General features: G+C 40.4%; 1 protein-coding gene across 2 annotated transcripts in view; it reads left to right on the top strand.

The window, feature by feature from the left end:
- LOC134347920 (target of Nesh-SH3) overlaps nt 1-18,863 on the top strand; it is a 347,223-nt gene that overhangs the window by 240,167 nt on the left and 88,193 nt on the right. For both annotated transcript variants that reach the window (XM_063050550.1, XM_063050549.1), the window contains 3 exons: nt 1,466-1,555; nt 2,398-2,487; nt 4,351-4,431. In XM_063050550.1, the coding sequence (XP_062906620.1) occupies nt 1,466-1,555; nt 2,398-2,487; nt 4,351-4,431 (261 nt within the window). The remainder of the gene's footprint in view (nt 1-1,465; nt 1,556-2,397; nt 2,488-4,350; nt 4,432-18,863) is intronic.

Below are 18,863 nucleotides of genomic sequence, written 5' to 3'. Positions count from 1 at the left end.
TCCTTGCCACATTCTATATTGTAAGTAATTAATATTTAGTAAGTTCTTGTTTACATTTAGGTAATTGAACTGAATAAGCAATGCATCTCTGCAAGATGGCACTGGGAACCAATGGCAACATTTTGCAGGCAGCTCACGCTCACAAAACTACCAGATATTCTAGTAGATATACTTCTGAACTATAGTCCGCAGCCTGTAATTTCCCTTTAAGGGATGTATTTTGAACCAACTAAGCAAACTGGCACTTTTGTGATCTCCTGGGGATTCAGCGAAGTGCCATTGGGGTGGACTCTGTGCCAAGGCTTGACAGCAGAAGAGGAGTCCATGCTAGCCTCCATTACTCTGCACCGACTGAACTGTTGAGCAAGATTAAATTAGTCAAAGCTGAAAGCGGGTGTTTGCTTTGCTTTTGGCTGGTCTCCCTTTCTTCTCGCTACTACTGCTGGGCAGGAGATGCTTGGGCCCCATGCCACCAGGTTTGGGAGCAGTTGCTGCCTGCGGCCATCAGGCTCCGGATGGGCTTCCCCCATCTCAGTGATGAACTGGCTCTGCAGCTCTGGTCTCACTTTCAGGAACTCTGCAGTTCATGTTCCATGTGTTATTTGTTTACTACTTTTTACTATTGGCACTATTTGTCTTCTTTTGCAGATTGGATATGTGATAGTCTTTGTCATGTGTGTTTATTTTTCATAGATTCTGTTGTTTTTGTTTTATGAGTGACGGCAAGAAGATGGATCTCAAGGTTGTTTATGGTATACAAACTTTGATAATAAATTTGAACTTTGAAGTTCCTGGATCCCAAAATGGTGGTTTGAGTCTGATAAAATTGAACATTTGCCTTTTGAAATTGGAGAATACAAACCTTATTTGAAACCTGGTTGCACTCTTCATTGGCAGAGTTTCCTGAATTTGACTGTGTTGGCATCACAGTGATGAGGTTGGTGGACCTGCTGGCACACAGCTCTGGCAAATTGGGTTTGATTCTGACCTTTGCTGCTCTCTACTTGGAGCTTATACACTCTCCTCATAACTGTACAAGTCTTCCCCTGGTGATCTGATTTATTCCAACATCCCAAAGACGTGCTGATTAATTCACCACTGTTAACTCCCCCTAATGTAGTTGGGTGGCAGGAGAATTAGAAGTCTTGATGGGCATGTGAAAGGTTATAAATTATTGGAAAATAATTTGGGAAGCGACTGACGGGATTGTTCTTGGATTGAGAGATCTCTTATGTTATGAGGAAATATCGTCACCAGAACATTTGCAATCAGTTCTTTGTTGTCTGCAAGATTACTAAGCTATTAATAATAAATATATTATTATGAGGCTAAATTTGTTACAGACTAGTTTTTAATCCATGAATTTATTTACTTATAAATTGACAAAAATAATTACAGACAAGGCAAGTTATCAAAATGGCATCAATTTGGTAATGACACAAAAGATTCTATTTATTTCTTTCAGCCCCTGAACCAACAGATTCTGAAACTTCTCACATGCTAATTTCAACCCCAAGATCTGAACTTGATAAGAAAGAAGACAAGGAGATTACAGGTAATTAGTTCTCCATGTTCTGAGTCTCCATAATAAATAAATAAATGAATAAAAAATATACTGTGAACGTGAGTTGTAGTTTCTCCTTCACTCACCCCCACCACCTATCCCCACGCATGGATCTGTGCCTCCTGCAATGCCTTAGGTCCAAGGACTCAAAAGTGCCATCTTGCACTTCCCCTTTCATTTCTATCTTCCCCTGATTATTGTTTCACTCCCAACACAGTGCTACCAAGCTCCTTACCCCTCCACACTGGCATTCTCCCCACCTCCACCAGTGATCCATTCACTGCACTATTCCGTTTCTTCCCCAATCCCAAAGATACTTGAATGCCAGACTCAGATGCCACACCTGCTCCAACATCTGTATGTTCTGCTCAGCTACATATAGGTGAGGTTCTCTGTCAAATGACACATTCAGTGGAGGTCTCACCTTTCAACAAACGTTTAAGTAGCCCCCAGATGGGAACAGTGAGATAATACTGGTGACTGTGTCACTTCATGTAGTTTCAATCTTCATCACATCCTTTAAGTACAGTATCAGATCCAAAAGAGGGCAGAAGTCTGAAGTTTATGACTGAGACAATGACTTTAAAGTCATTAATGTCCGTATACAGTAGCTGCTAAACAGATTAAAGGCAATGGAAAATCTGCTGCATTTTGATAGACTTGAAGATTTTTGTTTGCACTTGGAAGTCAACTTGTTTGTAGGAAATACATAGAAGGAATTAATAAAAATGCATAAATAACCTTTTGAGTTACAAAATGCCCAGGTAGTTAATGTTAGTATTATTTGAGTGATCGATATACAGTAGATATATACTTTTTTTAACTCCTTATAGATTATAAACAGCCAGCTTCTGGCACACCAAATGTGCTTAGTCAAAGCCAAGAACCCACTCGCGATAAGATAATGGACGAGGATTTGGCAGGTAATTACAATATTGTCCCTGGCATGGGTTCATAATGTTCTGATGTAATATTTTAAGAAGTCATATCTACTCCTTTATGAAATTATAAAGTGATTTTAAGAAATTACCATATTACCTTTAATGGTGATTTTACATTTTTGAGGAAATATTAGGAAACTAGAACATTAAATATGAATCAAGGGCATTGTCGAATAATGCAGGTTGCATTCCTGAGAATTTCGCATCAAGAATATTGCCAAGTGCTGGGTAACTTTCAAACCTAATCAAATTGTGATTAAGGATACTTACTATGTGCAATTTTGAGAAATAACTTAAGTTATTGTAAACTATGTAGCTGTTAACTTGTAAATATCATGCTGCATTCTCACATGCATCGCAGTGCAGAACTGTACTCAGCAATCACAGCATTGTAACTTGCATAGAGTTCATTCATTGCTTTGTGATCAGTTCACCTTGTGCTTCAAGGTTTATTTGGGTTCTGCTTATTCCCTTTTTACATGTTAACTGTATTCTATCACTGTACTATAGAGGCATGAAAAGTAGATAAGATTCGTAGCTTGTTGCTGAAATTGTGATATCAATGGGTATGAGTAATTCCATAAATCCTATGGCATTTTGCATTTATGTATTGCTCCATGTATTGCATTTATGCACAGTGAATGACATTATAATTCCACAATATCTTGCTTGGAATCTTTTTGTTGTTCTTGCATGAAACATGTTATCTTTTAAGTATGCCATGTCTTGCATTTGCCTGCTTTATTCAATTAGTTTTAATATCCTTGAACTTTGTGTTTCTGCTTGTTGAGAAATGGATCAGCCAGCAAATGCTGTGCCTTTTATCAAGTTTAAGTATTGTTTTTGCATTTTCTTTCAAAGAGCTATTATTCCTAAAAGGTGGCTATTGAATAGTACTAAACAAACAATTCTGCACTCAGGCTTTCTAGAAGTTATGAATGTTCTCACCAAACAGAGTGCATTTTACCTCCGAGAATGTATTACCATGGTCAGTGCATGAGAGATGAAAGACTTTGCATTTGGTATTTCTTATCCCTGACAGACTACGACCTTTCCTCTTCTGTCACTTCAAATGTGTTCAGAACATCTCCTGTGTCAGACCTGGGTAGCACTGGTAAAAAGGATCTCTCAGGTATTTTTAAAAATACCAGCATGGATTTTAACATTGCTGTTAACATTGTGTTAAAAATGTCATTATGATCCCTTAACCATCCATTGTTGCTCAACATCATCATTCTAGTCTTCTTAGCTTAATTCATAATTGGGGCTATTTTTATCTGGCATAGATATCAGTCTCCCAAAATATTGAATTTTGGCTGAAATGATGCGAGCATATGACATGGATATAAGTAATGTCCTGTTATGCCACTCATTGTTACATATAGCACAGTAATTTGCTTTGCATTTGTGCAAGATGTGCTTTCAATATCTTGTATGCCTGCTTTGCTCGAAATTTCACCACTTCCTTTTGGTCATTACATCAAGTAATCAATTATGTTAATTTATTTCATTTTAGTTTCTTTGCCGAAATGTATGGACAATGTTTTGTGCAATTCAAACTATTGTTTCATCAGGCTAATGTTCCAAATGATCTTCACACATCAATGATGATATGAGATGCACTGCTTGTATCTTATATAATCAGAAAAAATGCCTGAACGTCCTTAGTAAATAAATACATTGCAGTGCCTTCAGGTTTTGCTATTAGATGTACACAATTCAAGGATTTCAAAATTGCTCTTGGCTCACATCTTAACCCATCTTTGGACATTGATGAAATTATATGCTCTCCTGGAGTGCGTTTTTAACCGGCCGCTTTTTCTCTTTATTTGTTATCTCTTGCAGAATCTGATCCTCAATCAGACATACCTTTCATCAGCACCTCAAAACCAGTACACAAAACTAATGCCAAACCGCACCGCGCAGGTAATAGTCGATCACATTACAAGCAATACAGGATTTAGAAATATTGTTATTTTCCTCACCTGCAATTTCCTGCCCCTTTACCAGTTGTTGAGTTAGGGGTTGATTTTTAATTTAGTGCTTCTCCTTAGATTCACGACACTTGATGTAAAAAAAAAGTGAAAGCATAATTCCAGATAGTGAATGTATTTAGATTTGATCATACAAGGCAGAATCATTAATTTCTTCATTGAGATGAAAAAGAATGAAGTCCAGCTGCTTTCCTTTAAAGGATTCTATAATTGTAGATGTAATGCTCAATCTTTAAGGAATACACTTTCTTATTAAATCAATTGATTTTAATGTATTCATTTTGCTTTTTAACATATATTTTGCATTTTGGAGGGTGATAAAATAAGATTGGATCAGTAGTGCCTTTTGTTTTGGTGTTACACACTATTTTGGTATCAAAATGGTGCTTACCATGCATGAAATACAGCGGGTTGTGGTTAATTGGTCCATCAGTTAATTTGGTTCGTGGCAGAAGTTAATTGAGGAAATAGACAAGATTTCTTTTGTTTATTTGGCACTCTACGCTGTTTAATTGGGACAAAAGACTGTTTTGAACAGTTACTAACTAAAGAAGCACACACAAGATGCTGGAGGAACTCAGTAGGTCAGGCAGCATTTATGGAAATGAATAAACGATTGACGTTTCAGGCTGAGACTGTTCTTCAGGACCCAAACACATGTTTATTTATTTCCATTGTTGTTCCCTGAGCTGCTGAGTTCCTCCAGTATTTTGTGTGTTTTGCCCTGGATTTCCAACATCTGCAGAATTTGTTCAGTTTTAGAGATTCTATCTAGCATTAGTTGCATGAACTGTGTGGCCATTAAACACTACAACATACTTAGAGCGAATAGTTTTTAAACAGCGTCAGTTGCGTGTGTTTGTGTTCAAAAAGCAGTGATTTTTTTCACTGACATTTGGCAAGAAATAAGAAGTAAGACAATTTAGAACTGTCTCTTTCAAGCATTGAGGCTTGAAACAACCAGGAATGAAAATGAAACTCTTTCACCAATTTCACTACTTCGCCAAGTTAGGAACTACAAATGATTTGAAAGTATCAACAATCATCTTGAATGTTACAATGAAAATGAAGATTTGGAGGAAGCAGTCCTTGAAAGCAGTCCATTATCTGCACTAGTGTATTGTCACCTAGGCAAATTTTGTTCATTTACAGTCATCTAAAGAACATGGAGAGTGTTGGTTGTTCGTTTTATCCAACTATGACAGTGAAACCTGTACAGGAGAGTTTTTAAAGTGGAAAAGCCACTTAATCAGAATCAGGTTTAATATCACCGGCCTATGTCGTGAAATTTGTTGGTTTTGTAAAGCAGTACAATCCAATACATTATAATAGAGAAAAAAATTAGGAAATAAAAAATAGTAAGGTAGTGTTCATGCGTTCAATGTTCATTCAGAAATTGGATGGCTGAGGGGAAGAAGCTGTTCCTGAATAGTTGAGTGTGTGCCCTCACGCTTCTGTACCTCCTTCCTGCGTAGCGGGGGCCCTTAATGATGGCCACCGCCTTTCTGAGACACTGCTCTTTAAAGACGTCCTGGATACGACGGAAACTGGTACCCATGGTGGAGATGACTAATTTAACAGCTTACTACAATCCTGTGCAGTAGCTTCCATACCAGACAGTGATGCAGCCAGTTTCAATGTTCTCCACAGTACATCTGTAGAAATTTGCAAATCGTTTTGGTGACAGAACAAATCTCCTCAAATTCTTAATGAAGCATAACCGTTATCTTGCCTTTTTTATAGCTGCATTGATATGTTGGGTCCAGGTTAGGTCCTCAGAGATATTGACATCAGGAACTTGAAATTACTTATTCTCTCCACTTCAGATCCCCCTATGAGGACTGGTGTGTGTTCCCTCGTTTTACTCTTTCTGAAGTATACAATCAGTTCTTTGATCTTACTGACGTTGAGTGCAAGTTTGTTGCTGTGACACCACTCAACTTGCTGGTATATCTTGGTCCTGTACCCCTCTCATCACCACCTGAGATTCTGCCAACAATGGTCGTATCATCAACAAATTTATAGATGGCATTTGAGCTGTGCCTAGCCACACAGTCATGGGTGCAGAGAGGGTAGAGCAATGGGCTAAGCACACATCCCTGAGGTTCATCAGTGTTGATCGTCAGCAAAGTGGAGATGTTATTTCCAATTGCACAGATTGTGGTCTTCGGGTTAGGAAGTCGAGGATCCATTTGCAGATTCTGGATCCCAGGTTCTGGAACTTTTCAATCAGAACTATAGGAATGATGGTGTTAAACGCTGATCTGTAGTCAATAAACAGTATCCTGACATATTTTTATTGTCTAGGTGATCCAAGATTGCGTGGAGAGCCAACGAGATCACATCCGTTGTAGACATATTGTAGCAATAGGCAGATTGCATTAGGTCCAGGTCCTTGCTGAGGCAGAAGTTGATTCTATCTGTAATAAATCTCTCAATGCATTTCATCACCATAGATGTGAGCGCTACTGGACAATAGTCATTAAGGCAGCTCACCCTGCCCTTCTTGAGCACTGGTGTAATTAATTGCCCTTTTGAAGCAGGTGGGAACTTCCAGCTGTAGCAATGAGAGATTGAAAATGTCTTTAAACACCACCCCCGTCCCCCACCAGTCGGCACACTTTTTCAGAGCCTTACCAGGAACTTCATTAGGGCCTTTTGCATTGCGAGGAGGGTTCACCCACTTGAAAGACAGCCTGACGTCGGCCTCCGAAACAGAGATCACAGGGTCACTGGGTGCTGCAGGGATCCTCATAGCTGTAGTTTTATTCTCCCTTTAAAAGTGAACGCTGGGGCAGTTCCATTCTCTCGACCTCAGAAGTCCAGTGGTGCAAGTAGTCATCACAAACTGGGGTCTTCCTTGTTTGCAGTGGAGAACTGTGACACCTTCTGTTCCTTGCTATGCCCTTCATTCTCCACGAAGTGTTGCAGAACTGCCTTCTTGGCTGTTGGATCTCACTGTTGATTTCATCTGCCCAGTCCGTTGGAGCTGACTTCACACGCTAGTCTGTCCCTATCTCACTGGGGTATGAGACCCACCAGCTACCCTCACCCGGTTTAGTCCACTTGTCGAAGGGGTTTACAGAGGTGTGGCCACTGTCGCACGCAAACAGCTACTCGGACCCACAGGTGAGAGCTGACTGTCAGGTGTGGACCAAAGGTGAGTGAGCTTCTCCAGAGTGGACATAAGTCAATTCACCAGAAGTGCTGCCCCTCCTTGGACACCCCATAAACAGCAGCATTCCTCAATCAATAACTATTAGGAACTAATAAATCGTTTTATAGCAATGTAGTAGTATTGGTATTCTAATTTGTTAGTGTTCTAATTTAAGTACATAATTTTGTTACTCAGTTAATTGGCAGTTTGTCTTTTTTATATATATACTGTACCTTTTTTTTCAGCTAATTGGGGCAGCCACTTTATTGGGCAAAAATATACTGGTCTGGATGTGTTCCAATTAACTGGAATTCATTGGACATTTATGATGTACCACCCTTCTATAAATTGATTAATTAGACAGTGTACGAAGAAAGTTTGCAGAGTAAATAAAACATGACATCAATTCATTCAACATTCAACAATGATTTGATGTTATGTTGTCGTCTTTGGTGCTTTCTGCTCCAATTGATACACTTTGTCCAGCACCACATCAGAACACAGCAAGCAGCATGAAAGACTCCTTTACCTGGCTGCTACAAGGATAAAGCCAGCCTGAGAGCAGCTGCTTGTTGACTACAGGTCCTCCCCAGCCTACGAACACCTGACTTGTGTACCATCCAAACATACAAGTAAGCATTGGGATGAATTTACCAGCTGCTCTGAGGCGGCGGTCGACATCTGCCACATTTCCGACTTATGAACCGCCTGGGCTACGGACAGTTTGCGGGAACAGAACCTGACTGTAAGCTGGGGAGGAGCTGTAAGTAGCTGTTGCTGCACTCTTACAACTATTTAACACATTGTTTCAGTTCTAGAAATGGTAAAGAAATGTAGTCACAGGTAAAGAAAGTGAATAGGCTGCAAAAAGTCAGTTGCTGTCAGACTTGGCTGCATTAATAATATTTGCAATATGGCATTATTGGAAAAATAACCAAAGGGAAATGAGAACTATTTGAAGAAGAAGGGGGAGGCAGGCTCTCAGCAAGAGGATAAACATTTAGCACATGTTTGGGGAGGTTCAATGTGGAATGATTTTTCAGATGTCTGACCTCCATAAGGACATCGTCACTCAAATATGCCACCTGCTACAGTAACAAAAGCTCCATGGCCCTCTTAGTTATGGAATTGCAAGAGTTAAACCCCTCTGGGTGAAAAAGATTTCTTCTAATCGTTATCCTTATGGCCAAATTTCCCAATTCTAAATAGCTAAAATATTCTTTATAAGAAAATGACTTGCATTTATCCAGAAAAAGAGGAAATTTGAGAGTGTGGCAGGGTGGGGGGGGGGTTCTCTTGGGAAAGTTCCTGGGACATGAGGAATACTGGAAAGGGTGCTGTTCTGATGGGAGTTGAGGCTGCTGCCTCCCTTCAGCATCAGAATCAGAATCCCATTTATTATCACTGACTTGTCTCATGAAAATTGTTGTTTTGCAGCAGCAGTTCAATGCAAGGCATAAAAATCACTCGAAGTTACAAAGTAAATAAAATGTTGGAAAACACAAATAATGAGGGTTCATGGGTTCATGGACCATTCGAATAAGGAGGTAGTATTTAAAGGTTCATGACCCTTGTGGGTGGTAGTGAATCTCCGAAATTCTTTACTGCTGGGTATTTGGAGTTTAGATCATAACAAGTATTTGAAGTGGAGGTAAATAGATATTTGAAAGATTGGTGAGTTGTGGGCTTTGGGGATCAGGCACAGAAGAACGGTCAAGGCCTGGGATAGATTGGTATGATCCTCATTAAATGGTGGGACACACTTGAGAGGCCATGTGGCCACATTTGAGAGGTCTTGTGGTTAGCTGCAGTGTTTCCAGACCCCTGTAAAGCTTGGCGGCATGTTGAGTTGGGTGGTTTGAGTGCGGAATGAGTTGACAGCGGAAGTGGTAGATGCAGGTTCAATTGCATTAGTTAAGAGAAGTTTGGATGGGTACATGGATGGAAGGGATTTGGAGAGATGTGGTCTGGGTGCAAGTACATGGGATTGGACAGAAGATCAGGTTTGGAAGGATTAGATGGGCTGAAAGCCCTGTTTTTATGTTGTAGTGACTCTACGTCAGGGACTTCCCTGGCTCAGTCCCATCCTATCACTCCGTCATAATCAGAATATTTTCACCCCATGTCACATCATTATTTCTACTGTCCTTCTATGATTTAACTTTGGCTTTATCCTTTTTGTCACCTATGTAGTGCCCTTGGGAAAAGACATCCAAAGAGGATTTAGAAACTCATTGTCTTGTGCTAAATTTGCGACATCATGTAGAGAATTATTAAATTTCACTTCATTGAAACCAATGAAACTAAACTGCAGCATTGATTTAAATCCTGAGGCAGCACACCACTTCCTGTCATAAAAATTTATTACAAAGACAAGAAAGTCTGCAGATGCCAGAAATCTAAAGCAAAACACACAAAGCGCTGGAGGAACTCAGCAGGTTAGGCAGCATCTAGGGAAAAGAATAAACAGCCAGTGTTTTGGGCCAAGACTGTTCTTCAGGACTGAGAAGAAAGGGGGAATAAAAAGGTGGGAGGAGAAAGAAGCTAGCTGGACAGTGATGGGTGAAGCTAAGTGGGTGGGAAATGTCGAGAGCTGGAGAAGAAAGAATCTGACAGGAGAGGAGAAAGAACCATAGGAGAAGGGGAGCAAGGAGGGGATCCAGGGGGCAGGTAATAGGTAGGTGAGAAGAAGTGAAAGATTATAGTGGGGAATAGAGAAAAGGCAGGCAGGGGTATTTGTTTTCCAGAAGGAGAAATCGATGTTCATGTCATCAGGTTTGAGGGTCCTCAGATGGTATTCCTTCAAAGACATTGACGTAGTTAGAAACTTACCCTGAATATTCAAACAGACACTAAAATACGTAGACAATGAGTTACGTGAATCTTACAAAGTTTTTCTCTGCTATGCTTAAACCTGCAATTGTGCCAAAACTCCAGATTCATGGATTAAAAAGAGAATCATGCTTGGAAACATCAACTCAGGTGGTGTCTGTGCCTGAGAACTGCTTCTGGGTAACATTATTATTATCAGTGCTGAAAATAGAAATACAAATGGTAAGAACATTGACTCGACATCCCTTCTGTTCTGAGTCCACTATTCATCATCTGAAATGAGTGTTCTGGATTTCCAAATGTCATAATTGGCAACAAATCACAGAAATAAGTTAGATAGAATAACTACTTTCATCATTCCTTGCTGTTCTTCATTCATTGATATTAACAGTAAAGTTGAAGACGTCTGGGCAGATGGTAGGCTTAACTGCAGAGTACATTCCAAGAATCCCATTCTTCTTCAACAATGATCAGTGATGTAATTTCTGGCCACTATATTATCCCGATTGTTTTGGCACTCAAATGTTTGGATTAAATGCACATCTTGGGACATGGACTATAGTAACTCCAGTTGTAATACTGCAGTTCAGCAGTTCATGGATTTTAATACAAACTCATTAAATATTACTCACCTGTTTATTATTTATTCTGCCCCTTTGTGGATAGATAAATAAATAAATATTTTACATGATGGGTAATACCAGAGACACAAGAGAGATTGCAGATGCTAGAAGTCTTGTGCAGCACATGCAACTTGCTGGAGGAACTTGGCAAGTCAGGTAGCATCTATGGAGCAACACACATCAAAGTTGCTGGTGAACACAGCAGGCCAGGCAGCATCTCTAGGAAGAGGTACAGTTGACGTTTCAGGCCGAGACCCTTTGTCAGGACTAACTGAAGGAAGAGTTAGTAAGAGATTTGAAAGTGGGAGGGGGAGGGGGAGATCCAAAATGATAGGAGAAGACAGGAGGGGGAGGGATAGAGCCAGGAGCTGGACAGGTGATTGGCAAAGGGGATACGAGAGGATCATGGGACAGGAGGTCCAGGGAGAAAGACAAGGGGGGGGGGACCCAGAGGATGGGCAAGGGGTATAGTCAGAGGGACAGAGGGAGAAAAAGGAGAGTGAGAGAAAGAATGTGTGTATAAAAATAAATAACAGATGGGGTACGAGGGGGAGGGGGGGTATTAGCGGAAGTTAGAGAAGTCAATGTTCATGCCATCAGGTTGGAGGCTACCCAGACGGAATATAAGGTGTTGTTCCTCCAACCTGAGTGTGGCTTCATGTTTACAGTAGAGGAGGCCGTGGATAGACATGTCAGAATGGGAATGGGATGTGGAATTAAAATGTGTGGCCACTGGGAGATCCTGCTTTCTCTGGCGGACAGACTGGGAGACCGCTTTACTGAACACCTACGCTCTGTCTGCCAGAGAAAGCAGGATCTCCCAGTGACCACACATTTTAATTCCACATCCCATTCCCATTCTGACATGTCTATCCACGGCCTCCTCTACTGTAAAGATGAAGCCACACTCAGGTTGGAGGAACAACACCTTATATTCCGTCTGGGTAGCCTCCAACCTGATAGCATGAACATCGACTTCTCTAACTTCCGCTAATGCCCCACCTCCCCCTCGTACCCCATCCGTTATTTATTTTTATACACACATTCTTTCTCTCACTCTCCTTTTTCTCCCTCTGTCCCTCTGACTATACCCCTTGCCCATCCTCTGGGTCCCCCCCCCCTTGTCTTTCTCCCCGGACTTCCTGTCCCATGATCCTCTCGTATCCCCTTTGCCTATCACCTGTCCAGCTCTTGGCTCCATCCCTCCCCCTCCTGTCTTCTCCTATCATTTTGGATCTCCCCCTCCCCCTCCCACTTTCAAATCTCTTACTAACTCTTCCTTCAGTTAATCCTGACGAAGGGTCTCGGCCTGAAACGTCGACTATACCTCTTCCTAGAGATGCAGCCTGGCCTGCTGCGTTCACCAGCAACTTTGATGTGTGTTGCTTGAATTTCCAGCATCTGCAGAATTCCTGTTGTTAGCATCTATGGAGGGAAGTTTATTTCCCTCCATAGATGCTGCCTGACCTTCTGAGTTCCTTTAGGATTTTATGTGTGTTGTGAGGTAATAACTGAAGTTTTAGGGAACACTTAAGATGAAAATGAATCTGAGTCTGAGTTTGGATGTGGTAGTGGTAAAATCCTGGCTTTTACAAATTGTTCCAAATTAAGGCATTAAGATTAAGAAGCCAAAATGAAAACTGCTTCTGAAGCAGAAACAGAACAGTTTATTTAGGCAAATAATGTTTCATCAGGGATAGTGGTTGACCTCTGATTTGTGAGACTAACACTCCAAAAAGTCAAAGGGATGTAAAGATTATCACGCTAAAGCAGGGACATCCAGGGTTAATGGTAGGGATCCATAGCATAAAAAAGGTTGGGAACACCCTGCCCGAAAGGGATAAGCCAGATTCGACACAGCTTTTCCAAAGACAGTGCAGTGCTATAACATTATTACATATTGAAAGGAATTGCAATGCAGTATAGCATTGTGTGCTTGTCTTTAAAAACTGGTGTATCTGATTTATCATTAATGGGGATGAAGTTGGTAACCTTCCAGTTGTTATTTGAGCACATCTTTGAGAGAGTTAAAGCATAATTATTCTCTGCAACTGAAATACAAATGACCACAATCTTAGTACAAAGGAGAAGAGTGTTTTCTTTTGCTAATGGTTTAATGAAATCCAGCAATAATCCACAGAGGAACCATTAATCAAATATTAAATTCAGTTTGAAATGAGTGTGAGTCACAAAACCAAACAGCTAGAGCTGGTTATAGAATTTTTTTTCTAAGCTGACAAGGGTGGGATAATGTACCAACCCTCTTTCTCAATGAACACAAGATTGCCCTTCGCTGTAAAGTGGAGAGTTTATCCAGAGACTAATAACCTTTATCTGCCATGCAGAAAACTCACCACCTCCATTAAACTAGTATGCTTTGTATACAGGCCAGTGAGCTCCTAGAGGAGTAGAAGTCTGAGGTGGGGCTATTGCATGACACCTGTTTTTAATTGGTACTCCAATATCTGAGAGTAAACAACAAATAGATGTTTGATAATCAGATCGTATACTTAGATGCTTCCTATTTGCATATGGAGCCTGATATTTTGGATGAAGTTCTCTGCTGCTTGGGTGTGAATCTAAAAGTAGATGCCCATCTGAATTAAAAGAAGCTGTTACAGAGTGCAGTTGTTTTATTAAGAAACTGAGGGCCATAGAGTCAATACAACATGAAAACATGTTCTTTTGGCTCATTTGGTCCCTCTAAACCAAAGGTTCCCAACCTTTTTTAATGCGATAGACCAGTACCATTAAGCAAGGGATCTGTGGACCCCAGGTTGGAAACCCCTGCTCTAAACCTTTCTTATCCATGTTGCTGTCCAAGTACTTTTTAAAAATTAAGATTCCTGCTTCAACCATTTCCTCTGGCAACTCATTCTATTTACTGACCACTCTCTGGGTGAAAAAGTTGCCCCTCAAGTTCTTATTAAATCTCTCTACTCTCCCATTAAACCTGTATCCTTCTTAATTCCAAAAGCCTTTGGTAAATAAATGTGCATATTTCCTTTGTCTATCACTGATTATTTTATACCCCTCTTTAAGATCACCCCTCATTTTCCTACAGAGCAATGAAGATAGTCCCAACCTGTACAACCTCTCTTCATAACTCTTCCTTTGAGTCCAAACATTATCCTTATAAATCTCTGCACTCTTTATAGCTTAATGGGATCTTTTCTATAGCAGAGTGACCAAAAATTAACACAATATTGCAAATGCAGCCTTACCGATGTCTTTGTATGACTGCAATGTAACATCTATACTCACCTTCTATAGACTGATGAGGGCCAGCATGTCAAAAGCCACCTTTACCACCCTATATACCTGCAACACTCAAGGTGTCACATAGTTGTAGAACAGAGGGAACTAGGAGTATCACACTCCCCAGGCCCCATCATTCACTGCGGAAGTCCTATCCTCATTTGTCTTACCAAAATACAACAACTCACACATCCAAATAAACCTATTTGTCATTCCTTGGCCTAATTATCCAGTTTATCAGATCCTTCTGTAAATCCTAATACTCTTCATTGTTCACTATGCCACCTACTTTAGTGTCATTAGCAATCTCAGCTAACTGAGCCTTGTAAATTCTCATCCAAATCATTGATATAGATGGCAAATAGCAATGGCCTATCACTGAGTCATGTGGAACACCAGTAGTCACGGGCCTCCAGTCCGAAAAACAACCTTCCACCATCATCCTCTGCGATCTACTATTAAGTCAATTCTGTATCTAATTAACTCACTCTCTCTAAATCTCATGTGATCTAACTTTCCAAAGCAGTTTACCATGCAAAATCTTATCAAAGGCCTTACTGAAGTCCATGTAAGCCATATCTACTCTGATTGACCTTCTTGGTTATTTCTTCAAAAGATGTAATGAAATTCATGAGACATGGCACATGCTGACTATCACTAAACAACTCATCCTTCGAACCGTTTGTATATCTTATCCTTCAGAGTCCCCTCTAGTAACTTACCAACCACAAGTCTATAGTTCCCAATTGTTTTTCATTTGCAGCTATTCTTAAATAACAACAAACATTAGCCACCTTCCCTTCTACCAGCACTTCAGCCATCACTAACAATGATGCACGTATCTCAGCCAGAGCTCCTGCGCTTTCTTCCCTAGCTTCCCACGGTGTTCTCTTATATACCTGATCATGCCCTGGATATTTGTCTACTTTCAACATCAAATACCTCCTCTACTGTAATACAGACTACCCCAAGACCTCCCCATTAATAATCTCAATTTATAAAGACTTCATGTCCTTCTTGACAGTTAAATCAAAGGAAATATGCTCATTGATGACCTTGCCCATCTCCTGCAGAAAGTTGGATAAGTACATAGATGGGAGGGATATGTTGGACTATAATCTGGGCGAAGGTTGATAGGAGTTGGTAGAATAATAGCGCAGCACAGATTAGATGGGCTGAAGGGCCTATTTCGGTTCTGTAGTGTCCTCTGACAATGACAGACATAAGTGTTGTTAAAATAATAATGAGCATGCCAGATCAGATGTTTATTGAATATTGATTTGAATCAATTGGAAAAAATTTTTAAATAAAATCCTTGAGAATTTCTATTTTTTAGGTTAGTTCTTGGGTGCATATGAATCTGTTGGCAAGATTGCCATCTATTATCCATTCCAGCTGCACTGGAAAATTTACTTGAATGATAGAGTCTACGTGGTGACAGACTGAGCAGGACAGGATTTTGATTTATTAAAAAATAATGGCATGTAATGTTGCCTTGGAAATATCACATCAAAAGACAGAAGTGAGAATAAGGCTGATCATTTGGGAGTGGTGATGAAGAAGCCTTGAGGGGTCAACCTATTGGTTTTTTGTAGAGGGGTCACACTATGATATGCCAGTTTTGGAGGGAGGTCAAGTTCCAGTCTGGTGGTCTACATGTGACTGATATTATCATGCCAATTGAATGTTGTTAAATTGTAATGTATCAGGCATGTGTGAAGTTATCTATCACGCTTCTCATTTTTGGCTTCTATCTAATCTAGAAGAATCAGAATATCCAGCTTTGACCAACTCCAGTAGAGTAGGCATTTGTGTGGTTGGAACATTGAAGTTTCTGGTCCATAGTGATTATAGGACATTAATGCTGTTAGACTTTCAAAGTTTTTTTTAGACTTTTTCTGGTTGGGAGTGATAATTGCTTGGCACTGCATTGTGTCAGTCTTGAGCACTGCAATCACTAGGGAACTTTCTGGTGAATGGAAGATTACTAATGAAGGAGTTGAAGATAGCAACTGGAAATGCAAGAAACTCAGAGCAAGTCAGGCAACATCTGTGGAGAGAGAAGCAGTTAACATTTCAGATGTTAACACTTCAACTCTTTAACAGCACTCCCAAATAGAGCACTGTATTATCTAGGCTGAGGCAGCAAATGTATGGGAATTACTGTGAAGACAATATTACTGAAGATAGTTGATTTTAGAGCAAGGGTACTGGGGAACTGCAGCATCTTCGTCCTGGAACACACACAATCATTCTCCGACTTCCATAAGCATCTGCTTTCTTCATAGCTGTTCTTAGGAAGCAACAGAATAAATGAGATTGTAGAGCAAGTATACAGGAGAAATTTTACAAACCCCTTGACTATTGTAGCCACAATAACCAAATGGTCCCACAGTCTGTATTGTTTTTGGAACCTCTTGTTCTTGATTGTTTTGTATTGGTTTATCATTATCCTCCTCTGTTAACTTCTTAATACTTTTTATAGTCAAGCCATTAAACAACTGAAGCTCCTCACCTGTGCTCTGTTGTACCCAATGATCCCATACTATTTATTGATGGCTACCAGTCTTTTGCCAAACACCAACTGGCTGATCTCTTTCTTCCAACAAATATTGTCTCTTCAAAATATTTCAAGGCATATTAGCCAGTTATTGATCTACTCGAGGAGCACCACTTCCACGTAAACAGAGGTTGGGAATTTGGGCAAAACACACAGAATGCTGGAGGAACCCGGCAGGTCAGGAAGCATCTATGGAGAGTAATAAATAGTTGATATTTCAGGCCGTGACCCTTCATCAGGCTCCAGCATTTAGTCTGTATTGTTCAACATTCACATTACTACTTCATGTATATTTATGTTGGATTGTATATGAATCTAGTAAAATCTACATCAGCTTAATTTTGGATTGTAACACTACCATTACTATTTATAACTTTAGCCCAACAGAGAATTTAAAAAATTGTTTATTGAAATATTGCAATGATTTATGATGCTGCACCTCTGATGTACAGGAGTACACAGTGGCAGAAATTGAAAACAACCACTCACTGAAGCTGCTGTACAGTAAAAAATGTTATCTTTAGTTACTCATAAGGGCATTTTGCGGTTATACAATGAATTGGAATTTTGCTATATAGTTCTTTAGCTGTACATATTTAATAGTTTTCTATTGCTCCAGAATATTCCTGGCATTTTGTATTCATCTCTAGGCCACTGCTCAAAGGGAACTCATCAGTAAAAATAATTTTACATATTGGTTTTGGGAAAGGGAATGAATTAAAAGCTGTGGATGAGTGACTGATCAACAGTCAAAGTTTATCCAATTAGGATATGGGCTTCCCTTTCCACTTTGGGAGGCATTGTCATAGAGTCATAGAAAACAACAGCCTAGAAACAGGCCCTTTGGCCCACCTAGCCCATACCGAACCATTTAAACTGCCTAGTCCCATTACCTGCAGTGGGACCATATCCCTCCCATCCATGCACCTAATCAAACTGCTCTTAAAGGTTGAAATCAAGCTCGCATGCACCACTTAGGCTGGCAACTCATTCCACACCCTCACAACCCTCTGAATGAAGAAGTTTCCCCTCATGTTCCCCTTAAAGTTTTCACCTTTCACCCTTAACCCATGACATCTAGTTATTGTTTTACCCAACCTCAGTGGAAAAAGCCTGCTTATATTTACTCTTATCTGTACCCCTTATTGTGTGGTGGGCTTTTGAATGAAGGAGGTAATGTTATGTAAACTTCAGCAATATAGCCAACCCCATGCCCTACTCCCTTTCTACTACTGTGGATCTACTGTCTGGCTTTGCATTATTCTTGTCCTGATCTCTGTTAGGCTCAGACAGTGATCAGTCACTCTTTTATGTCTGAAATTCTCAGCCGGATACATCAAGTGAAGTCAAGTCAAGTCACGTCACTTTTTATTGTCATTTCGACCATAACTGCTGGTACAGTACACAGTAAAAATGAGACAACGTTTTTCAGGACCATGGTGCTACATGAACAATGCAAAAGCTACACTGAACTACTTAAAAAACAACACAAAACTACACTAGACTACAGACCTACCCAGGACTGCATAAAGGGCACAAAACAGTGCAGGCATTACACTAAATAATAAACAAGACAATATGCACAGTAGAGGGCAGTAGGTTGGTGTCAGACCAGGCTCTGGGTATTGAAGAGTCTGATGACTTGGGAGAAGAAGCTGTTACATAGTGTGGTTGTGAGAGCCCGGATACTTCGGTGCCTTTTGCCAGATGGCAGGAGGGAGAAGAGTTTATATGAGGGGTGCATGGGGTCCTTCATAATGCTGTTTGCTTTACGGATGCAGCGTGTGGTGTAAATGTCTGTAATGGCGGGAAGAGAGACCCCGATGATCTTCTCAGCTGACCTCACTATCCGCTGCAGGGTCTTGCGATCCGAGGGTGCAATTTCCAGGCAGTGATGCAGCTGCTCAGGATGCTCTCAATACAACCTCTGTGGA

This window comes from Mobula hypostoma, chromosome 6 (genome assembly GCF_963921235.1).
Source record: "Mobula hypostoma chromosome 6, sMobHyp1.1, whole genome shotgun sequence".
Taxonomy (NCBI): domain Eukaryota; kingdom Metazoa; phylum Chordata; class Chondrichthyes; order Myliobatiformes; family Myliobatidae; genus Mobula; species Mobula hypostoma.
This window is presented reverse-complemented; position numbering and strand designations above follow the sequence as displayed.